The sequence below is a fragment of the Hypanus sabinus genome, chromosome 11 (assembly GCF_030144855.1).
Source record: "Hypanus sabinus isolate sHypSab1 chromosome 11, sHypSab1.hap1, whole genome shotgun sequence".
Classification (NCBI taxonomy): domain Eukaryota; kingdom Metazoa; phylum Chordata; class Chondrichthyes; order Myliobatiformes; family Dasyatidae; genus Hypanus; species Hypanus sabinus.
Window position 1 is genome coordinate 98,606,558 of NC_082716.1, and position 23,870 is coordinate 98,630,427.

General features: G+C 43.8%; 1 protein-coding gene across 1 annotated transcript in view; it reads left to right on the forward strand.

Annotated features, from left to right (window-relative positions):
• Positions 1 to 7,123, forward strand: part of tnr (tenascin R (restrictin, janusin)) — a 167,825-nt gene extending 160,702 nt beyond the window's left edge. Inside the window, exons 18-19 of the mRNA XM_059983537.1 lie at positions 6,254 to 6,417; positions 6,676 to 7,123. Of these exons, the coding sequence (XP_059839520.1) occupies positions 6,254 to 6,417; positions 6,676 to 6,765 (254 nt within the window). The 3' untranslated portion in view covers positions 6,766 to 7,123. The remainder of the gene's footprint in view (positions 1 to 6,253; positions 6,418 to 6,675) is intronic.
• Positions 7,124 to 23,870: the final 16,747 nt, after the last annotated feature.

Sequence of the window (23,870 nt, forward strand, 5' to 3'; positions counted from 1 at the left end):
GGGAAAGATGGAATTTTACTAATTGCTGCAAGAGGTACATCCTCCCCTGAGCCTTTTTGTTAATGAAGGAGATATGGTTCTCCCACATGAAGAAGTGTGAAATAATGACACCCAGGAACCTAAATGTTGAAATGGTGCTCACTGTAGATGTGCTGATGAGAGGTGGAGAGGGTTAGTAATTTTAAATTCTTGAGTTTTACTATTTCAGAGAACCTGTTCTGGACCCAGCATGTAAGAGCAATTGCAAAAAAAAGCACGGCAGTGCCTCTGTTTCCTTTGGAGTCTGCAGAGATTTGGCATAACATCTAAATCTTTGACAAACTTCTATAGATGTTTAGTGGAGAGTGCAGTGATTGGCTGCATTGTGGCCTGATATGGAAACACCAAAATCATACAAAGGTAGTGGATTCAGACCAGTGCATCACAGGTAAAGCCCTCCCAACCATTGATCACATCTACATGAAATGCTGTCATAGGAAAGCAGCATTCATTGACTTCCCCTTCCTGAAGTCCTCAAGCCAAAGATACGGCAGATCCTCCCATGATGCAAATGACTGTTGTTTCAAAGAAAATGTGTGCAGGAAGTGTCACAGACAAGGTCACATAGAGAGAATATTCAAGCCAACCAAAAAGTACAACTGAGTGAAAAGTCTCAAACACAAAACTAAGCAAATGCATAAAGTTACTGAATTTAAAACAGAATCAGACAACACAGAGTCTGACAAAGATGAACTGTCATGTCTAGAACTGCATAGTGTAACTGAACAGATCACAAAATCATCTGGATCACAGTGGATGTGTCTGGTGTAAAACTGAAAACGGAGCTGGATACAAGGTCAGCTTTGTTCATAATTTCATAATTTCAGTCTGTTTTCTAAGATACAATTAGAGAAGACCTCAGTGATGCTTATGATTTAAACAGGCAAAAATGTGTCTCGCAAAGGAAACTGAAAGTGAATGTGACATATGGAGGCCAAACGCAACAGTTAGAGCTTTATATGTTGAGAAGCACTTTACGGACATGAATAGTTGAGAAAAATCCAACTTGACAGGCACTCAATCAAAGCTCTCAGTGTGACATCAACAGGCCACACAAGCCCAAATGGTAGCACTAACCAGAGACTGTCAAAACTGCTTAATGCAAATGAGAAGGAGTTTGAGAAGGGATTGGTAAATTCAAAGGCATGAAGGCCAGAATTGAACTGGATGAAACAGCAACACCAAGATTCCGTAAAACATGTCCAGTGCCTAACGCACCGGATGCTGAACTGCAGAACTTGGAGGCATTTGGAATTCTCTGCAAGGTTGAGTGGAGAGATTGGGCCACCCCCATTGTCCCAGTGATCAAGAAAGGGAAGGCTGGAGCTATTGGTATATGTGCGGATTTCAAGGTGAGCATCAAACCAGTGCTGCCTGTTGTGCAGTATCACCTGTCATGAATAGAAGACATTTTCGCATCTTTCGTTAGCAGTTAGAGGTCTTATAGGATTGTCTTGTCACAAGCTTATCTGTAAATGGAGATTGAGGAGTCAAGCAGGAAGTTCCTCATATTCAACACTAACAAGGGACCATTCCAGTATAATTGCCTCATCTTCGGCGTCGCATCAGCTCCAGCAATTTGGCAAAAAGCAAGGGACCAAGTGCTCTAAGGTATCCCTAGAGCACAATGTTACCTTGAGGACATCATTGTGATGGGTAAGAATGATGAAGAGCACCTCCAGAATCTTGGTAAAGTGCTTACCAGGCTGAGTGAGTATGCTCTGTGTGCAAAAGGAGAGAAATGTGAGGTTTTGAAGAATGAAATCTCATGTTGTGGACACGTCATCGACAAGCATGGCTTACATAGAATACAAGAGAAGACTGAAGCAGTGCTACAGGCACGCAGACCAGAAAATGTGTCACAACTCAGGCCATACTTGGGCATTGTAAACTTCTACCACCAGTTTCTCCCAAACTTTGCTACAGTACTGCGTCCATGGAACACACCGTTACAGTCAGGAGCAAAGTGGGAATGGTCAGAAAGAAGTGAGAAAGCATTCAAGGAAACAAAGAGATGAGTAACATCCAATCAACTGCTCACCAATTATGACCCATCCCTGCCCATCAGACTGGTATGTGATATGTCCCTTTATGGCATTAGAGCTACTTGTCACATATTATGAAAGATGCATCTGAACGTCTGATTGCATTTGCTTCAAAATCACTTACGAGCGCAGAATGCAACTCTGCACAAATTGACCGAGAGGCCCTTAGTCTAGTATGGGGAATAAAGATGTTCCATCACTTCCTCTACAGACAAATGTTCATGCTAGAAACAGATCACCAGCCCTGTGTTCGTCTTCAATCCCAGTAAGGGAATTTCAGTGATGACCGCTACCTGGTTACGATGTTGGGCACTATTCCTTGGAGCCCACTCTTGACATATAACTCAAGGGTACCAAAGCAATGCTGATGGCTTGGCACATCTTCCACTATTGGCAACTGAAGAAGAAAAGTCTTCATTCTGTGACCCAGCAGAAGTGTTCCACACCATATTGGTGGTCCAGTTTACGGGAACAAATTCTGAAATACAAAGAGAAACAGGGAATGACCCAACATTGTCAAAAGTCTATGACATCACCATGCAAGGATGGCCAGCTCATGGTAACCCAATGTTCCCAGAGTTCACACCAACACCTCTCCAATGAGGATTCCATAAGCACTTACTAATGAAATCACGAAATTGAGGACATGGAGGAATAGCGAGTGGGGCATATTAATATCCAGGAAGAGATGCTGCTGTTGAGGATTAATTGAATATATTAAGGTGGAAACATCCCCGGAGCCTAGTGGGATTCATTCCAGTTATACATCCCTGGAGCCTAGTGAAATCTATCCCAGCTGTATGTCCCCGGAGCTTACTGGGATCTATCCTAGTTACACGTCCCCAGAGACCAGTGGGATCTATCCCAGGTACACATCCCCGGAGCCCAGTGGGATCTAACCCAAGTACATGTCCTGAAATGGTTCCGGAAGACTGGAAAATTGCAAATGTCACTCCACTCTTCAAGAAGGGAGAGAGGCAGAAGAAAGGAAATTACAGTCGGCCCTCCTTATCCGCGAATTCCGCATGCGCAAATTCAACAAACCGCGAAAACCCAGAAGTGCTCCTCCAGCACTTGTTGTTCGAGTATGTACAGACTTTTTTTCCTTGTCATTATTCCCTAAACAAAGCAGTATAACAACTATTTTACATAACATTTACATTGTATTAGGTATTATAAGTAACCTAGAAATGATTTAACGTATACGGGAAGATGTGCATGGGTTATCGTGGATCGGATAAGTTCTCTTACTAAATAAGTCGGAACAGGTACATCCGGTATTATTTAGCCTCAGTTAGTCAAACGCTTGTCTCAGTATACAGTATATATTTTACCTTTCTATGCATTTAAAACACTTAAGAACGTATATTTCAGTGCCGGGCTCGGGAATGGAAGTTCTGGAATTCGATCCAGTGACAGATCGCTCCCACCGTGCCAGGTTGATGTGGATGAACAAAAACCCAAAACCCAATAATTAAGTCACTGCGTTGCTTAGTAATAAATGTAGCTTTCATCAGGGCAGAGCCTTTCTCACTTTATCCTTTAAAATTGTTCCAATCATTGACTGATGTAGCCTAACGCCTTTCCAATGACCGATGGCGTTTCACTTCTTTCCGATCGCTTTATTATTTCCACTTTATTTTCAATCGTGATCATGATTATTTTCGTGAACAGAAACACTGCGGATTCAGAGCTCTGGCGCTGGGTCCTAATGTCCATCACACTGAGTCAGGTTAAATAAGGTCTGGGGTTCCACTGGGTCCTAAGGTCCACTGCATTGAGACAGGTTGAATAAGGGACTTGAGCATGTGCGAATTTTGGTATCTGCGAGGGGCCCCGGAACCAATCTCTTGCGGATAAGGAGGGCCGACTGTATAGGCTAGTTAGTCTGACCTCAGTGGTTGGGAAGATTTTGGGGTTGATAGTTAAGGATGAGGTCTCAGGATAGTTGGAGGCGCATGATAAAATAGGGGAAAATCCTGCCCGACAATTCTTTGAAGAAATAAAAATCAGGATAAATAAAAGGGAATCAGTAGATTTTCAGAAGGCCTTTGACAAGGTTCCACACATGAGGCTGCTTTACAAGGAAGTGCCCATGGTATTACAAGAAAGATACTAGCCTGGATAAAGCATTGGCTGATTGGTAGATGCAACACGTGGGAATTAAAGGAGCCTTTTCTGCTTGACTGCCAGTGACAAGTTGTGTTCCATTGGGATCTACTTTGGGACCACTTAGTTTTAAGTTATATATTAATGACTTGGATGACAGAATTGATGGCCTTGTCGCAAAGTTTGTGGATGGTATGAAAATAGGTGGAGGGGCAACATCATTGAAAGCTATAGAATGTGAATGGACTTCACTACAGTAGATGTGGAGAGATGTTTCCTATGGCAGGGAGCCTAAGATCAGAAGACACAGCCTCAGAATAGAGGAGCGTCCCTTTAGAATGGAGGTGGGGAGGAATTTCCTTCATCATAGAGTGGTGAATCTGGAACTCGTTGTCACAGGCAGCTGTGGAGGCCAAGTCTTTATGTATATTTAAGGCAGAGATTGATAGATTCTTCATTAGTCAGGGCATGAAGTGATACAGGGAGAAGGGAGAAGGCAGAAAATTGGTGCTGAGAGGGAAAATGGATCAGACATGATGATTTCAGACTCAATGGGCTAAATGGCCTAATTCTGCTCCTGTATCTTATGGAATTAGGAATCAGTGTTTCTAGATCTCTCTGTTCTCATTGTCGTACAGCTCACTGTGGAAACCCTGCCCTGGTATATTCTCCTAAAGTGCAACACCTCACACTTGTCTGCATTAAGTTCCGTCTGCCATTTTTCAGCACATTTTTTTCCAGCTGATCCAGATCCCCCTGCAAGCTTTGAAAGCCTTTGTTGCTGTCTACTACTCTCCCAATCCTGGAGTCATCTACAAATTTGCTGATCCAGGTCACCACATTATCATCCAGATTGTTGATATATAGACAAACAACAACAGACGCAGCACTGATTCCTGCAGCACACCACTAGTCACAGGCCTTCAGTCAGAGAGGCAACCATCTACGATCATTCTCAGGCTTCTTCTGTGAAGCCAATGTCTAATCCAGTTTACTACCTCATCCTGAATGGGGAGGCACTGAACCTCCTGACCAAACTCCCATTAGCACCTTCTGAAAGACAGTTGGATAAACTTGGACTGTTTTCTCTGAAGCTTCAGAAGTTGAGGTATGACCTGATAGAAGTTTATAAAATTATAAGAGGCAAATATAGGGTAGATTGTCTGAGTCTTTTTCCCAGGGTAGAAAGGAGATGCATGGGTATTTTTTTTTAACACAGTCCGTGGTGGGTGCCTAGAATGTGCTTCCAAGGGTGATGGTGAATCAGATGAAGTGGTGCATTTTGCAAGTGTTTTTATCATCCACAAACTCTGCAACAAAGCCATCAATTCTATCGTTCACATCATTAACGTATAATGTAAAAAGAATCAGTTCCAACATCGGCCCCTATGGGACACCAATAGACACCAGCAGCCAAGCAGAGAAAGCTCCCTTTATTCTCACACTTTGCCTCCTGCCAATCAGCCAATGCTTTATCCATGCTAGTATCTCTCCTTTAATACCACGGGCTTTTGTTAAAACATGAACCGCCAAGGAATAGAGGGTCAATGTGCAGGTAGATGGGATTAGTTTAAATCTGCATAACGGGCAGCACAAATATGATGGACCAAAGGCTCTTACTGTGTATACTGTTTCATGTTCTTCGTTGACAGAACAGGACAATATTGGAACCATCATAAGTCATGGGGAATAATGTGACACCCACTACAACTAACAAGACATAAATTGATATATGAATTTACTAAAGATCATTGTTATAAATCTTGTGACTGGAGCTCACATGGATGTAACCCTTTACTGTAATTTGATAACTACTCACATGAACTTCTCTCTGAACTACATTTAATGCAGCTTACTTAATTCCAGCTTTCCCTGAAGGAACAATTCACAGTACTGTGCAGGCAGTTGATGCTGTCTGCACTTCTCCTGTGAGCTACTCTTTAACTTTAGTGTAGCTCACTGTTTAACTTTCCAACTACCCCGGAAGTCACTGCTGTTAACAGCAAGTTACACATATTTTCCTTGAACCATCCAATAACCTTCTGACTTTGATTGCACAGGTGATTCCCTCTCCTATCACCAAGGCCGCCCATTCTCCACAAAGGATCATGACAATGATGTCGCTATCACAAACTGTGCCTTGTCATACAAAGGCGCCTGGTGGTACAAGAACTGTCACCGTGCCAATCTGAATGGGAAATATGGAGAGAACCGACACAGCCAGGTAAGGAACTGTCACAGGGTTTCTGGGCTGATTGTGACTTTCTGTGATCTTTCTGTTTAGTGTTGGGACTGATTGTTTGAGCTCACCGGGTTTTCAAATGATTGGCACACTTGCTTTGGTTTTTAGTTGGATTAATGAGTGGTTATGAGGTGAGGTACTGGGTGATGGTAGACATCAGTGAATATTATGTAGATATGTTTCAATGTCTTGTCTGAAATTGTTTGTTGTACTTACTAATGTTCCACTTTAACTTTACAGGGAATAAACTGGTATCACTGGAAGGGTCACGAAGTTTCCATACCATTTATTGAGATGAAGATCCGACCTCATAATTTTATAAGAATCTAGTGAATAAGTGGGCAGTTCCTGCTTTTTAATAGCATGATTTAATCCTCAATGCTTCATAGATGTGGTATTTAATTAAAGAATCAATCATTGTAGTTCAGGCTCCTTCAACAGATGTTCAATTCTCCCCTGTTAATGACCTGGGCAACCCTGGTCTGAGAGCAAAGATTGTTAATGATGAGCCCTTATCTCTTGTTATGCTGAACTAGTTGTGGTGGCAAATCTTCCATGACGTATCAGTTCACTTAAATATTTCTGCAGAACGTCTATCACCTATACACTTGTGGTCCATCCCAGACCAAGGAATAATGCTACAAGTGAACAACATTCTCGCTATTGATATTGCTTGACTTTTGAGACATTGGACAGAATAAAAAGCAGCTGTTTGGAGGGGTCACAGATGCTTACAAAAGTTATTGCGAGATGGAGTCAATCAGTACAAATGAGACCCTCTGGCACACCAAGTTCGTGCCATAACTAATCCGATTTCCCAGTACTTGCTCCATCGCCTTGGTGAGTCTGCACTACCTGTTAAATGTAGAGAAGTCCCGCCTCTCCACTACCCACCCAGGTATTGCGTTGCACATTCCAACTACATTTCTTCTTTTAGAGCCCACTCAGCCACACCCTTCTTAAAACCAAACTGGTGTTTAGAACAGAGGTCGGCAAACTTTTCGCTTCTGTGGGCCGGATTGCATATTAATGAGTAGACAGTGGGCCAGGTAAATGCCATAAAAAAAAACTTGAAATATGGGAATTATCCATTTAAATACATCTCGTTATATTTTGCCTCAAGTTAATGAATAACACGTGCTGGAAAATCATTTAAAGTTGCCTACCCCTGTTTTAGAGTAATAGACTTGCACCTCACAGAAAGAGGGTCTTCAGCCCAACCCATCCATGCTGAATAAGGTGCCCATCTAAATTAGTTCAATTAACCTGTGTTTTGCTTTTAGACATCTTCAATCTATAAACCTGTCCAAATATCTGAAATCAGGGTGTCCCATCCTGGAGTACATGGGCCCATTGCTTAATCGTTATCGGTCCATGGTATAATAAAGGTTGGGAACCCCCGTTTTAAATGTTGTTTTTGTACCCACCTCAACCATTTCCCATAGCTGCTCATTCCATTTACAGACCACTCTCTATGTAAAGAAATTGCTGCCTTTAAGTCTTTCCCTTCTAACTTCAACCCCATGCCTTTCATTTTTGGGTGCCTTTTTCCTGCAAAAAAAAGTTAGTGCTCATTAACCCTATTGATACCCCTCATGATTTTATACATTGCCATGTTATCATTCCGATGTGGTCTCACTAACATCTTGTCCAAATGCAACTTAATACCTCAACACCTATACTCAATGCAATACTGTTACACTGACAGCAGAACATCTGTTGATAAAGGAGGACTTTGATCTTCTCAACTTACAGAGTTTATTTTAATTACCATCAATTGTAGTCAAGAGGCATTTTAAGCATTAAGGAACATAGGACTTAGGAACCAGAAGAAGCTATCTAATTCCTCAACCACGCTCTGCAAATGGAGAGGTTGGCAACATGTTGGGTCTATTAGCTCTGAGTGCAGGGGCTGGCTGGAACATGGTGAGACTGATAGACTGAAGTGCCTTTGACTTAAAGTACAGAGTGTTAAGTGTAAGGCTGGTGAACTTAGAACCTAGATCAGTAGATCGAAACATAAAGTTGTGGTATTAGTTGTTGCAGGAGGGACAGGACTACATGCTTAATGTCCCAGGATTTTGATGTGATAGAGAGGCACATAAAAGGGTTGGAGAAATTGCACAGAGAATGACACAGTTACACTTAGAGATAGTATACTGTAAGACTCGTCCAGTGAGGCTACATGAGTAGAGTCCAGGAATGATAGGTACAATTACTAAGGTGGGATGCCTCTATCAATGGCCAATGGGAGCTATGTGAGCACATTATGGAAAGATGTGAAAGTAACAGAGCTGTTGTGGTGGGTGACTTTAACTTCCCCAGTATTGTCCAGGACTTCCTTAGTGCAAAAGATTCGGATGGGACAGAATTAACTCAAGAGAGTTACTTGAATCCGGACATGGACTGGCCCTTCAGTGAAAGGACATTTTGGGAGCAAAGTAAATTTCAAATTCATTCTTTCTGAATAAGAAAGAATATAGACTTTGTGGGAATTAAGAGACGGAAAATTATGACATGTCCCAGGCCCAGCAGAGAGAAGGAGCAAGCAGCATTTTGAGTGTTGTTTTCCCAGATGTTCAAGGGAAGCAGCTTCTAGCAGAGTAGCAGTTTTGCACTGGCTGTTTTGGAGAGTGGCTATATTTAAACTGTAGGTGCTGAGAATAAATGCAGAGACTTTACTTTAAGGAGATCTAGTGAGATGGATGAGTAGAGCAGCTAAGAGCAGGTATGGTTCTTCTTCAAATTACTCTTCTGATTGGAGTAGCTGGGATGGCACGTAAGGCAGTGGCATGCTCCTGCAGGATGTGGGAGGTCAGTGGGTCAAGCTACAGCTCCTGACTTAACTCATTATGAACTGGAGCTGGAGTCTGATGTACTTAGGAAATGGGGTTGCACGATTAATTACGACCAACATCACTGCTGCCCTCAGAGAAAGTCTACATCCACTTAATCTGTATGGGTGGTACTCAAGATTAAGAAAGGTGCAATCAGTCTGATGGGATTAATACGACAGACCCCCAGTAGCCAATGGAACATTGAGAAACAGATATGCATGCAGATAAGGGAAAGGTTTAATCGATGTACTTGGTGACTTCAGCATACCCAACATAGACAGGAAACTGATTAGTGCAAAGCATCATGTAGGGTAGATTTATTAGATCCTTCCAGGTGGATTCCTTACATCTACTTGATTGTACAACTTAAACTTGAGAAGTAAGATGCAATGATATCACAACATTTCCAGATTGGCCAAATCAGTGTTTCTGAGCAAACAGCATACAATTACCACTTTCTATAATTAAACCATGCAGTAAATTATTGGAGTAATTTTATTTTAAGACTTTCATGCTGCTGAAATTTTGATTGCAGAACTTAAACTTAAGAAATTAGAGCAAATGTTATCAGAAGACATCCAAATTAGTTAATTATGTTATAGAGCATGCAGCACACAATTCCCACTTCCTATAAAAGAAACCAGTAGAAGCTTGTTGCAAACAACTTCATTTTATGTACATTGTGGTGCTGAAGATTTTTGTAGCAGCTATTTGATTGGATCAAACTTCTCAATCTTAAGTTGTACAATGTACCATAAGTCTTCAGAAAGGTCAAATCAGTGTTACTGGACGTACAGGGTAAAACTGTTACTGAACGTGCAGGGTAAAACTGTTACTGAACGTACAGGGTAAAACTGCAACTTTCTATAATAAAACAATGAGGAGTTTATTGCAGCCAATTTTAGCTTAGGTATCTCACGGTGCTGAAGTTACATTTATTCTATAGTCAACCTAAGCTTGAGGTGTTAGACCAAATAGTGTCACAAAGCTTCCAGGTTGGATAAATTAGTACTTCCAAGCAAACATTATGATGAACTTCCTTTTGCTGAAATGTGTAGTGGTTTTGGAAAAAAATGGCAATCTATGCCTTTTGCTCTGCAACACTGATAATTCACTGTGTAGTATTTTAGTTATACCATTGGATCTGACCTCTGAAGCATAAGTTGTACATAGAATCATAGAGTCATAGAAAAGTACAGCTCAGAAACAGGCCCTTTGGCTCATCTAGTCCATGCCGAACCATTTAAACTGCATAGTCCCACCATCCCGCACTGGGATAATAGCCCTCCATACCCCTATCAACCACGTACCTATCCAAACTACTCTTTAATGCTAAAATCAAAATCACATCCACCCCTTGCGCTGGCAGCTCATTCCACACTCTCACCATCCTTTGAGTGAAGAAGTTTCCCCTCATGTTCCCTTTAAACGTTTCACCTTTCACTCTTAACCCATGACCTCTAGTTATAATCTCACCCAACCTCAGTGGAAAAACCCTGCATGCATTTACCCAATCTTTACCCCAGTCTTCTATGCTCTATTGAATAAAGTTCTAACGTATTCAATCTTCCCTTATAATTCAGATCTTTCAGTTCCAGTGATATCTTCGCAAGTTTTCTCTGCACTCTTTCAAACTTATGTACATCCTTCCTGTAGGTATGTGACCAAAACTGCACACAATACTCTGATTGGTTTTCCACCTGGTGCCTCTAGGCCCTACCCACTCCCCAATCTCTATTACTGGGCTTCGGCCTTCTCCTCCACCACCCCCCCCCCCCCATTCCTGATGAAGGGTCTTGGCCCGAAATGTTAGCTACTCTTTTTTCACGGATGCTGCCTGACCTGCTGAGTTCTTCCAGTGTCGTGTATGTACTCCAAATCAGGTGTCCTCAATGTCTTGTAGAACTTCAACATAGCATCCCAACCACTGTACTCAGTACTTTGGTCTATGAAAGCCAGTATGTCAATAGCTTTCTTTATGACCCTATCCTATTATGACACCACTTTCAAGGAATTATAGACCTGTATTCCCAGATCCCTTTGTTCTATCATACTCTACAGTGCCCTACTGTTCACTGTGTAAAACCTATCCTGGTTGGTCCTACCAAAGTGCAACACATCACACATGTCCGCATTCCATTCCAGCTGCCATTATTCAGCCCACTTTCCTAACTCATCCAGATTCCGCTACAACCTTCGATAGACTTCCTCACAGTCCACTACACCCCCAATTTTGGCATCGTCTACAAATTTGCTGATGCAGTTAATCACAGTATCATCTAGATTGTTGATATAGATGAAAAACAACAACAGACCCAGCAGAACTCACTGGTCACAGACCTCCAGTCAGAGCAACAACTACCACTCTCTGGCTTCTCCCGCTAAACCCGTCTAATCCAACTTACTATCTCACCTGACTGCCAAGTGACTGAACCTTCCTGACCAAATTCCCATGTAAGACCTCATCAAATGCCTTGCTAAAGTCCATGTAGACAACATCCAGTGCCTTGTCTTCATCAACTTTCCAGGTAACTTCCTTGAAAAACTCTATAAGATTGGCTAGATACAATCTACCATGCACAAAGGCACGCTGACCATCCTTAATCAAATCCATGTCTACCCAAATACTTATATAACCAGTCTTTCAGAATACTTTCCAGTAACTTCCCCACTAGTGATTTCAGGCTCACTGGCCTATACTTTCCTGGTTTATTCTTAGAACCTTTATTAAGCAGCAGACCAACATTAGCTATCTTCCAATCATCCAGTACCTCACCTATCACTGAGAATGATTTAAATTATCTCTGGCAGGACCCCTACAATTTCTGAACTTGCTTCCTATAGAGTCCAAGGGAACACCTTATTAGGCCCTGGGGATTTGTCTACCCTAATTGGCCTCAAGACAGCAAACTTCTCTTTTGTAATGTGCATACGGTCCATGACCTCACTGCTGCTTTGCCTCACTTCTATAGATTCTGCGTCCATTTGAGCAGTAAACACAGACACTTTTAGCTGAAACATTAGCCGTCGTCCATCAAATCAGCTCAGCTCAAAGGGTTTTCACCTCATTCCTCAAAAGCTCCATCTCTGTGGCATCAGGGGTTACTTTAGCAGCAGAGGCTACCACTGAAGGCACTGATTGGCTCGTGGAAATGTTCCGCTTCTCAGTCATGCTTTCCTCCTCTCCGACTTCTCTGAGTAACTCAGTAAAAGATGGAGGAGGGCACATCTTGTGGGTCACTCAAATGCGTACAGCAATCATGTCATGCGACAATGTGACCTTCATCACTTGCTCCACCCTCAGACAATTTCTCTCAGACAGGTTGAATGCCCTCTTTGTGGTACAAACAGTGCAGTGGTTTCTCTAACCTGAAAATGTAGGCAACTTCTCTCCTTCCACCTGGAACGTGTGCCTAAAATCATCATCAAATCGGCTGAACTTTCAGTAGTGCTGAAAGCATCTTCCAGAGCTTGCAGGTAATTAGCTGACATGGCTAAAAAGGTTTCTGCCTTGTGGGACTTCAGTATATCAACCACTGGACCCTTCAAACTCTCTATCAGTCTCTGTTTTTCCATATTATCTGAACACTGCCATTCATCCATTAACTGAGATCTCTGTTCAGCACAAACCTCATATTCTTCTTTCCCATCAGGTGTGAGCTCAACTCCAGAGAACATTCCCAGCCGACAACAACTTTGGCTCTCTGCAGGTATACTTTGGCATTCGTGTAATAGCCAATCCCATCCGAAATTGATCTGCTTTTGGAAATGTTTCTCTTCTCAATCCAAACTCCACTGCCTCTCCAAGCTCCCCTTTCTTATCGGGCAGTACAACTTCAGTCTTGTCACTGGCAACCTGGTCGATCATAACATCTTTACCAGCAGTATTCATTCAGCGTAACTTTCTCCAAGACCTTTACAGAACTCAGCACTCACTGGAAATTCAAATATCTATCCTGCTCAGAACAGAAGCATTACCTCTTCGAATTGCACCAAGCCTTAATTGCCATGGCATCTGTAATAAAGTACCTTAATTATAACACACCTCACTTTAGCAAACACCAGTTTAAACATTGGCTTAAACACACAAATAAACCACTTAATCAATCCTTGAACAGCATTCACACAGCATCTGAAATCCAGGACGAGCACCCCACAAACACTGGTGCTCTTATACGAAGTTGACTTCTGAGCTAACTCTGCTAATGGCCACGTGCCTCATCAATGAGAAAGCCACTTTCCATAAACAATACACATCTAGGGACAGTATGATTTGGAGTGCAAACAAACGGGAAGGTCATAATGTTCCAATTGAAAAACATTAATCTTTGCGAACACTGCTCCATGCAAAGCTATCATTCGCCAGAAAATTAACAGACCATATACTGGCATAAAATTATAAAGAAATATATTTCCCAAATTTGTAGTTACAGGGAAAAAAAAGAAAAAGAAAAGGGCCCATTTCTGGAGTAGTCAGGGGTGCATCACTTTACTCACACGCCTGGCCCACGGTCTGTATGAAAGCAGCCACCATAACCCAAATTTTCCCGAAGACAATGCCAAGTGAACTGGCTCTTTCATTAGTATTGGCCATTCTTCCCTGGAGCCATTCATCTCCACAAAGCACTTCTTACAACAGGGCTCTCCTTCGAGCAGCATCTTCCCTTGTGCCCTGCTCGGCAGCTCCTGCCAAGACCCAAACCAGACTGTTGTCCTTTAGAAAACTCTTCCTGCTCAGCTCTATAGAAACTTCTCTCACATCCAACAATAGCGTAGGCTTACCACTGCCATGATGCCCGCATAACGTTATACATGTTTTACTATATATTTTGATCACCGAATTACAGGAAGGATATTAATAAGGTTGAAAGAGTGCAGAGAAGGATTACAAGGATGTTGCTGGAACTTGAGAAACTGTGTTACAGAGAAAGGTTGAATAGGTTAGGACTTTATTCCCTGGAGCGTAGAAGAATGAGGGGAGATTTAATAGAGGTATATCAAATTATGATGGGTATAGATAGAGTGAATGCAAGCAGACGTTTTCCACTGAGGCTAGGGGAGAAAAATACCAGAGGACATGGATTAAGGGTGAAGGGGGAAAGTTTAAAGGGAACATTGGGGGGGGGGGGGGCTTCTTCACACAGAGAGTGGTGGGAGTGTGGAATGAGCTGCCAGATGAAGTGGTGAATGCGGGCTCACTTTTAACATTTAAGAAAAACTTGGATGAGAGGTGTATGGAGGGATATGGTCCAGGTGCCGGTCAGTGGGACCAGGCAGAAAAATGGTTCGGCACAATCAAGAAGGGCCAAAAGGCCTGTTTCTGTGCTGTAATGCTCTTTGGTTCTATGTGGATCCAACTTCTCAAGACTTAAGTTGCACAACTAATTTGAAACACTTGACACCATGAGATAAATAACAGGTAGGTGCTTAAAAAATGTACCATTGTGTTTTTGAAGAAACTGGCAATACAGTATATAAATTTTGTTCTAGAAACACTGATATGTGGATATAACTTCACAGACTTAAGATACATAACTAAGTAAACAGTACTTGACAATTCAGCACCTGGAACAACCGAAGGCAGCTTTCAACAGGGTGCCATGAGGTTTTATTAAGCAATTGGCAATCTTATGAAATATGTTCTGGGAAACTGATTTACCCATTCTAGAACTTTTGTGATACATACCTTCCCAAGCATAGGTTGTACTAACAAATACATGATACCACACACTACAGCATCAACAAATGTATAAAATAAGGTTGGTTTAGTTACTTTTTTGGTTTATTATAGAAAGTGGCAATTACATGATGTGTGCGCTGAAACACTAATATACCAAGTCATTGGCTCTAACTTCTCAAATGTAAGTGTATGAACAAATAAATTTCACCAAACACTTCCACACCAGGAACTGCTGGACATAATATAAGGTTACAACATGGCATTTGTGTGTTGTTTGCTGATTCAGTCAGTCTGGAAATTGTGTGATAAATTTGTATCTACCTTCTTAAGCTTAAGTTGTACAATCAAACAATGCTATGAAGTATAGTATAAATAAAGTTATTTGCATATGTGGAATTATTAAAGAAAGTCACAATCATATGCTGTTTGCTCCGAAACACTGACTTATCCAATATAGAAATTGTATGATACAATTGGCTCTAACTTGTCCTGCGTAAACTGCACAATCTAATGAATACTACCAAACACTTCCATACCAGGAACTATACCAGATAAGGTTGTTTGCAACTAGATACTACATAGAATCAGAACCGTCAAACATCCAGAAAAAAACACTTTGTGCAAAAAATAACAGTAAGCAACATGAGTCCATAGATACAAAGCCTGGAGCAGGTCACAGGCTCAGCACAGGGCAGAGCAGAGCCCAGTGAACACGATGGAGTAGTGAGCCAAACTGGTCCAGTCCTCGCCTCTGGTCCCGACTGCTGAGTTTTATTCATTTGGGATATACATTTTGTTGGGACTTTCCCTGTTATGGTGTTTAGGGGAATGTTGGGTAAGAAAACGGCAGCCTAGTGTACTAAACATGAACAGAGAAAGTAGTTAAAAGAAAATCTTGTCTTTGCAATTTGAATGGCCATGGGTTCAGCCAGTTGTCACATACTTTGGGCATACCTTGTCCCAGGACACTAGATCTCTTATGGAAACCCAGATAAAGGCTAATATGAGGCATTATGGCCTAAAACACATCATGGAATAAAGCAACACAAACAAAATGCTGGAAACCAGGCTCATCTATGGAAAAGGGTAAACAGTCAACACTTCGGGCCAAATCCCTTCATTGGGACCGGAAAGGAAGGAGTCAGGGAAGGAAGGTGGGAGAAGGGGAGGAAGAAGTGGCTGGTGATAGGTGGAACCAGGAAAGAGGGAGGGGTGAAGAAAAGAGCTAGGAAGTTGATTGGTGAAAGAAATAAAGGGCTGGAGAAGGGAGAGTCTGATAGGAAAGGGCAGAAGACCATGGAAGACAGGGAAGGAGGAGCACTAGAGGGAGGTGATGGGTATGTAAGAAGAGATGTGCGAGAAAAACAGGAATGGGGAATAGTGAAGGAGGGGCAATTAAACACTCAAGTTTAAGGAATGATATTCCCCCTCCCACCTGCTGGCATGAATATCGATTTCTCAAACTTCTGGTAATTGCTCTCCCCTGCCCCCCACTTAATGAAAGAAATCATCCCGAGGTCTGGGATCCCTTGGATAACCATCCCCTCTTTACTGGGAAGTTAATAAAAGAAGTACATAAGGTTTACAGATTGATCAACGTTCCCATCGTGGCTCAGATGGCATGCTTAGTAGAAAGATTGAGTGGAACAATTTAAAACAAGCTTGGCAAAATGTGTGAGGAAACTAGATTAAGATGGAAACAAGTATTACCTTTGGTCCCTGTGACCATTAGGGCCACAGCCAATAGGACTGCAGGAATTTCCCCCCACAAAATTGCCATTTGTAGCACCACTAGGACAAGCATCATTTGGATGCAAGCATGTTGGCCTATTGTGTATCCTTGACAAAAGGTATCATCAAGTACCATGAACAGGTGAAGGAAGCACAACAACTGACGACCAACACTGAGTATCACACTGTAGAGATTACTTGGATGTCCAGACATTTAAGAGGAAGATTAGTTTGCAACCTTTGTTTGAAGGACCATTCCAGGTACTACTCATTTGTGATTAATGTTTCTCCCTCCTTCCCTCCAAACCTGTCCCTCTCTCACTATATCTCTGTCCCCTTCCTTATCCCACTCAGACGCTCTGTCACTCTCTCCCCCCCCCCCATCCCTATCTCCTCCTCCCTCCCTTCCTCTTTCCATCTCTCCCCTTTCATCCCACACGGTTCCCCTTCCCTCCCCATCCCAGTTGCTCTGTCTCCCTGTAGGGCTGCTCTCCCTACCACCCCTCTGTCCCCTTATCTCCATCCCTGTTGCCCTAAACTCCTGCCTATCCCCCAGATATCTTCTCCCTCCCTTCTTCCCCCACCCCATTCACCGTGTCTCCTGTCCCCTTCCCTTTTCTCCCCCTCATCCCTTTCTCCCTGCTGCTCTCTCTTCCTCCTGGTCCGTCTCTCCATCTTCCTTTCCACTTCCATGCCTCACTACCCCTCCTCTCTCCCCTTCCCTGTTCCCCCTCTCCCTTCCTGTCCATCTGCCTGTACCCCTCTCCGTCCCTCACTCTCTCCTCCCCGTCCCTCCATCCTGGTCTCTCCCTCCTCCTTTGAATTTTCTGCCCATTTAGAAAATAATCTAGTTTTATTCCTTTACCAAACTGTAAAACTAAAGATACACTTCCTGACACTCCATTCCATCAGTCAGTTCTTTGCCCATTCTCCCAATCTGTCTAAGTCCTTCTGCATTCTCAAAACTACCTGCTCTTCTACCTATTTTTGTGCTTTCTGAAAATTTGGCCACACAACCGTTTATTCCATCATCGAAATAATTGGCATAACATAAAAGTAAGTGGTCTCAACAACCCCCCCCCCCAGTCGTCACTGGCAGCCAATCAGAAGAGGCTCCATTTATTCCAGCTGTTGGCCTCCTGCCAATCAGCCAATGCTCTCTGCATGCAAGTATTTTTCCTGTAATGCCATGGGCTCACGGGCTAAGCAGCCTCGTGTGCAATACCATAGAACACTACAGCATAGTACAGGCCCTACAGCCCTCCATGTTGTGCCGACCCATATAAATCCTTTAAAAAAAGTACTAAACCCACACTAACCCATAACCCTCCATTTTTCTTTTATCCATGTGCCTGTCCAAGAGGCTCTTAAATATCCCTAATGTTTTAGCCTCCACCACCATCGCTGGCAAGTCATTCCAGGCACTCACAACCCTCTGTGTTAAAAACTCACCTTATGTCTCCCCTAAACTTCCCTCCCTTAATTTTGTACATATACCCTCTGGTGTTTGCTATTGGTGCCCCGGGAAACAGGTACTGACTATCCACCCTATCTATGCCTCTCATAATCTTGTGGACCTCTATCAAGTCCCCTCTCATTCTTCCACATTCCAAAGAGAAAAGTCCCAGCTCTGCTAACCTTGCTTCATATGATTTGTTCTCCAAACCAGGCAACATCCTGGTAAATCTCCTCTGCACCCTCTCCATAGCTACCACATCCTTCCTATAATGAGGTGACCAGAATTGAACACAATACTCTAAGTGCAGGCTCAGCAGAGATTCGTAGAGTTGCAACATGACCTCTCTACTCTGGAACTCAATCCCCCTGTTAATGAAGCTTAGCATCCCATAGGCCTTCTTAACCACCCTATCAACCTGTGCAGCAACCTTGAGGGATGTATGGATTTGAACCCCAAGGTCCCTTTGTTCATCCACACTCTTAAATAACTGACCATTAATCCTGTACTCAGTCTTCTGCTTTGTCCTTCCAAAATGCATCACCTCACACTTGTCCGGATTGAACTCCATCTGCCATTTTTCTGACCAACTCTGCAGCCTGTCTATATCCTCTTGTAACCTTCGACCACCTACAGCTCCATCCACAACTCCTCCAATCTTCGTGTCATCCGCAAACTTACTCACCATCCTTCTGCTTCTACATCCAGGTCATTTATAAAAATCACAAATAGCAGGGGACCCAGTACAGATCCCTGCGGCACTCCACTAGTCACTGACCTCCAGGCAGAATACTTTCCTTCCACAACTACCCTCTGCTTTGTTCCTTTAAGCCAATTTTTTATCCAAACAGCCAAGGTTCTACTTATCCCATGCCTCATGACTTTCCTGATGAGTCTCTCATGAGGGACCTTGTCAAATGCTTTGCTAAAGTCCATGTATACCACATCCACTGCCCTACCCTCATCAATTTCTCTTGGTATGTCTTCAAAAAACTCAATCAGGCTCGTGAGGCACGATCTTCCCTTCACAAACCCATGTTGACTATCCATGAGTAGACTGTACTTCTCCAAATGCTCGTAGATCCTATCCTTAAGAATCCTTTCCAGTAGTTTGCATACCACTGACGTAAGACTCACCAGTCTATAGTTCCCAGGTTTCTCCCTATTACCTTTTTTAAACAAGGGAACTACATTTGCCATTCTCCAGTCTTCCAGCACTTTCCCTGCAGCCAAAGAGAATTCAAAGATCATAGCTAATGCTCCTGCGATCTTTTCTCTCAATTCCCATAACAACCTGGGGTGTATCATATCTGGCCCTGGGGATTTATCAATGTTAATGGTTTTAAGAAGATCCAGCACCACTTCTTCCTTCATCTCCACATTGTCCAGTACACAGGCCCGCTCTACTTCGACCTCATCCTGATCAAGATCCTTTTTACTTGTGAATACTGAAGCAAAGTATTCATTTAGGACCTGCCCAACCTCCTCTGCCTCCAGGCACATGTTGTCCTCTTTATCCTTTAGTGGTCCCACCTTCGTTCTCGTCATCCTCCTATTCTTCACATACGCATAGAACGCCTTGGGGTTCTCCTTAATCCTACATGCCAAGGCCTTCTCATGCCCCCTTCGAGCTCTCCTAAGTCCTTTCTTTAGCTCCTTCCTGGCCACCCTATATTTCTCATAAGTGCCTCCTACTTCCTGCTTCTTACATCTGCTTCCTTTTTCCACTTGACAAGTTGCCTCACGTTTCATCAGGCACGGTTTCCTTTTCCTACCATTTTTTCCTTGCCTCAGTGGGACATACCTAACCTGAACCCAGCTCAAGTGGTCCCTAAACTTCTCCAACATTACTTCTGTGTTTTCCCCTTTGAACATCTGTTTCTAATTTATTCTCGCTAGTTCCTGCCTCATCCCTTCAAAGTTAGCATTTCCCCAGTTAAGCACTTTACCATTTTGTCTGATTTTATCCTTTTCCATAGCTATGCTGAAGCTAAGAGAGTTGTGGTCACTCTCACCAAAATGCTCCCCCACCAAGAGGTCTGTCACATGACCAGGTTCATTACCCAGAACTAGATCCAGTATAGCCTCTCCTCTTGTTGGCTGGTCCACATACTGTGTCAGGAATCCTTCTTGAACACACCTGACAAATTCAGCCCCATCTGTCCCCCTTGCACTCAGGAGGTGCCAGTCAATATGAGGGAAGTTGAAATCACCCATAACTACTACCCTGTATTTCCTGCACCATTCTAAAATCTGCCTGCTTATCTGCTCCTCGGTGTCCCGAGGGCTATTTTGGGGGCCTATAGACTACTCCCAGCACAGTGATTGATCCCTTCCTATTTCTGACTTCCACCCAGACTTACTCCGTGGACACTCCTTCTGCAGCGTCCTCCCTTTCTATAGCCGTGATACTATCCCTGACCAGCAATGCCACTCCCACCCCCCTTTTCTACCTCCCATCCTATTCCTTTTAAAACACCTGAACCCCAGGACCTGCATCATCCAATCCTGCCCTTCCTCCAACCAAGTTTCAGTACCGGCCACAACATCGTAGTTCCATGTACTAATCCATGCTCTAGGTTCATCCTCCTTTTTCCTAATATTCCTAGCATTGAAATAGACACATTTCAACCCCTTTAACTGGCTACAATTATGTTCTGTCCCCTGCCCGTCCTTCTTCATCAACTCAGAACTCTTAGCATCATGCCCTTGTCCTATCTTAATCCCTACACTCACATTCTGATTCCTACCCCACTGCCAAACTAGTTTAAACACTCCCCAACAGCTCTATCAAACCTGCCTGCCAGGATATTGGTCCCTCTGGGATTCAAGTGCAACCCGTCCTTTTTGTACAGGTCACACCCGCCCTAAAACAGGTCCCTATGATCCAGAAATCTGAATCCCTGCCCCCTGCTCCAATCCCTCAGCCACACATTTATCCTCCACCTCATTCTATTCCTGTTCTCACTGTCATGTGGAACAGGTAGTAATCCCGAGATTACTACCTTTGAGGTCCTAACTTACTTCCTAACTCTCTGTAATCTTCTTTCAGGACCTCTTCCTTTTTCCTACCTATGTCATTGGTACCAATATGTACCATGACCTCTGGCTGTTCTCCCTCCCACCTTGTCAAAGGCCTTCTGAAAAGCCAAGCACACAACATCCACTAACTCTCCTTTGTCTATTCTGCTTGTTATTTCCTCAAAAGATTATCATGGATTTGTCAGGCAAGATTTTCCCTTGTGGAAACCATGCTGACTATGGCCTATTTTATCATGTGGCTCCATGTACTGAAACCACATCCTTATCAATCGACTCCAAACTGTGAGGTCAGCTTAACTGGCCTATAATTTTCTTCCTTCTGCCTCCCCACCTTCTTGTGAGTGGAGTGACATTTGCAATCTTCCAGTCCTCCAAAACCATACCAGGATTTAGTGATTCTTGAAAGATCATTACCAAAACCTCCACAATCTCCCCAGCCACCTACTTCAGAACTCCGGGGAGTACTCCATCTGGTCCAGTGACATATTTACCTTTGGACCTTTCAGCTTCCCAAGCACCTTCTGCTTCATAAAAGCAATTGCATCGCTTCTGCCCCTGACATTCTCTAACTTCTGGCATACTGTTAGTGTCTTCCACGTGCAGGAAATCCAAGGGAAACCCCGTCACCTAGAGTGGTGACCATTTGGAACCCATTGCCACGGGGAGAGTGAGAGATGAACAGCAGAACTGTCGTGGAGCAGAAACACTGGCAAAGACCAGCAGGGCACGGATGACCCCCTACTGTACACTGGATGTGTTGTACGTTCACCGAGTACCCGAGACAGAGTATAAAATAGAACTGATTTATTTGTCACAGATCCGGAATATTACACTTCAGTACCATTAAAGGAGAACAGCAGAAGGAACTCCTCCTACGCCCTGTCACCAGGGTGCAGAACTGCATTTGATCAGCAGCAGCAATAATTGCAGAGTTCAACACAACAGAGTTTTTGTGGACTCGGGTGACTTCTTCTAGTTCATCCGCCAAACAGTTTAAATCTCCCATTCTCGTGGGTCTTTTTTTTCCCTTTTCTGGGTGGCTGGGGTCCTGTCGAAGGCCATGCTGTACAGCTGCACTCAAACTATGTTCTTCACATGCGGTGGATTGCCGCTCTCCAGAACCCGCCAAGCAGCCTGCGCTCCAATATCTGCAGGAGCAGCTAGGAAGACGTGTGCCTTCAAGGTGCAGTCCTCACTGACTGAAGTGTCTCAGATCGAAATGTCGAGACAGCAGTCACAAGCCTGTGGACGTGGGGGGGGGGGGGGAGAGAGAGAGAGAGAGAGGGAGAGAGAGAGCGGAGAGAGAGGGAGAGGGAGAGAGAGAAAGAAGTGTTGGGATGGATAGCTTTTCCGGTTGTTACTGTGTATATTCTGATATAAACGTGAACTTCTGAATTTCCCTCTGGATTCAGCAGCCACACTGGTTAAACGTTCTCTTCAATGTGAGCTTGCTGGTGCGTCACAAGTTTGGTTAACTGAGTGAATCCCTTTCTACATTCAGTGCACGTAAACAACTTCTCCCCAGCATGAACACGCTGATGTAGCTTCAGTTGAAATGACCGAGGATATCCCTTCCCACAATCTGAGCAGGAGAACCATGTCTCCCCACTGTGAACAGACTGGTGTGCCAGTAGGTGAGATGACCGAGTGAAACCCTTCCCACAGTCTAAGCAGGTGAACGACCGCTCTCCTGTGTGAACTGACTGGTGTGTCAGCAGGTGAGAAGACTGAGTGAATCCCTTCCCACATTCTGAGCAGGTGAATGGTTTCTCCCCAGTGTGAACTGACTGGTGTGTCTGTAGGTTGCATAACTGAGTGAATCCCTTCCCACACACAGAACAGGTGAACGGCCTCTCCCCAGTGTGAACTCGCTGGTGTCTCTGTAGGTTGGATGACTGAGTGAACCCCTTCCCACATTCAGCGCAGGTGAACGGCCTCTCCCCCGTATGAACTCGCTGATGCACCTTCAGTTGAGATGACTGAGTAAATCCCTTCCCACAATCAGAGCAGGTGAATGGCCTCTCCCCAGTGTGAACTGACTGATGTTGCAACAGGTCAGATGATCGAGTGAATCCCTTCCCACAGTCTAAGCAAGTGAACGGCATTACTCCAGTGTGAACCGACTGGTGTCGCTGTAGATGAGATGACTGAGTGAATCCTTTCCCACAGTCAGAGCATGTAAACGGTTTCTCCCCAGTGTGAACTCGCTGGTGTGTCTGCAGGTGAGATGACTGAGTGAACCCCTTCCCACAATCTGAGCAGGTGAATGGTCTCTCCCCAGTGTGAACTGACTGGTGTGTCAGTAGATGGGATGACTGAGTGAACCCCTTCCCACATTCTAAGCAGGTGAACGGCATCTCCCCAGAGTGAACTGACTGGTGTGTTTGTATGGGGGATGACCGACTGAATCCCTTCCAACACACAGAACTGGTGAACGGCCGCTCATTAGCGTGAACTCTCTTATGTTATCGTCAGCTTGGATGGCAGAACAAATCACTTCCCGCAGACAAAACAGATGAACCCTCCCACTCTGTGTGAACTTGCTGATGTATTTTCAGGCTGGACGACTGCGTAGATCCCACACACCGAGCAGGTGAATGGCCTCTCCCCACTGTGAACTCACTGGTGTATCTGAGGGTTGGCTGAGTGAGAGAATTCCTTCCCACACTGATAGGAGGTGAATGATACT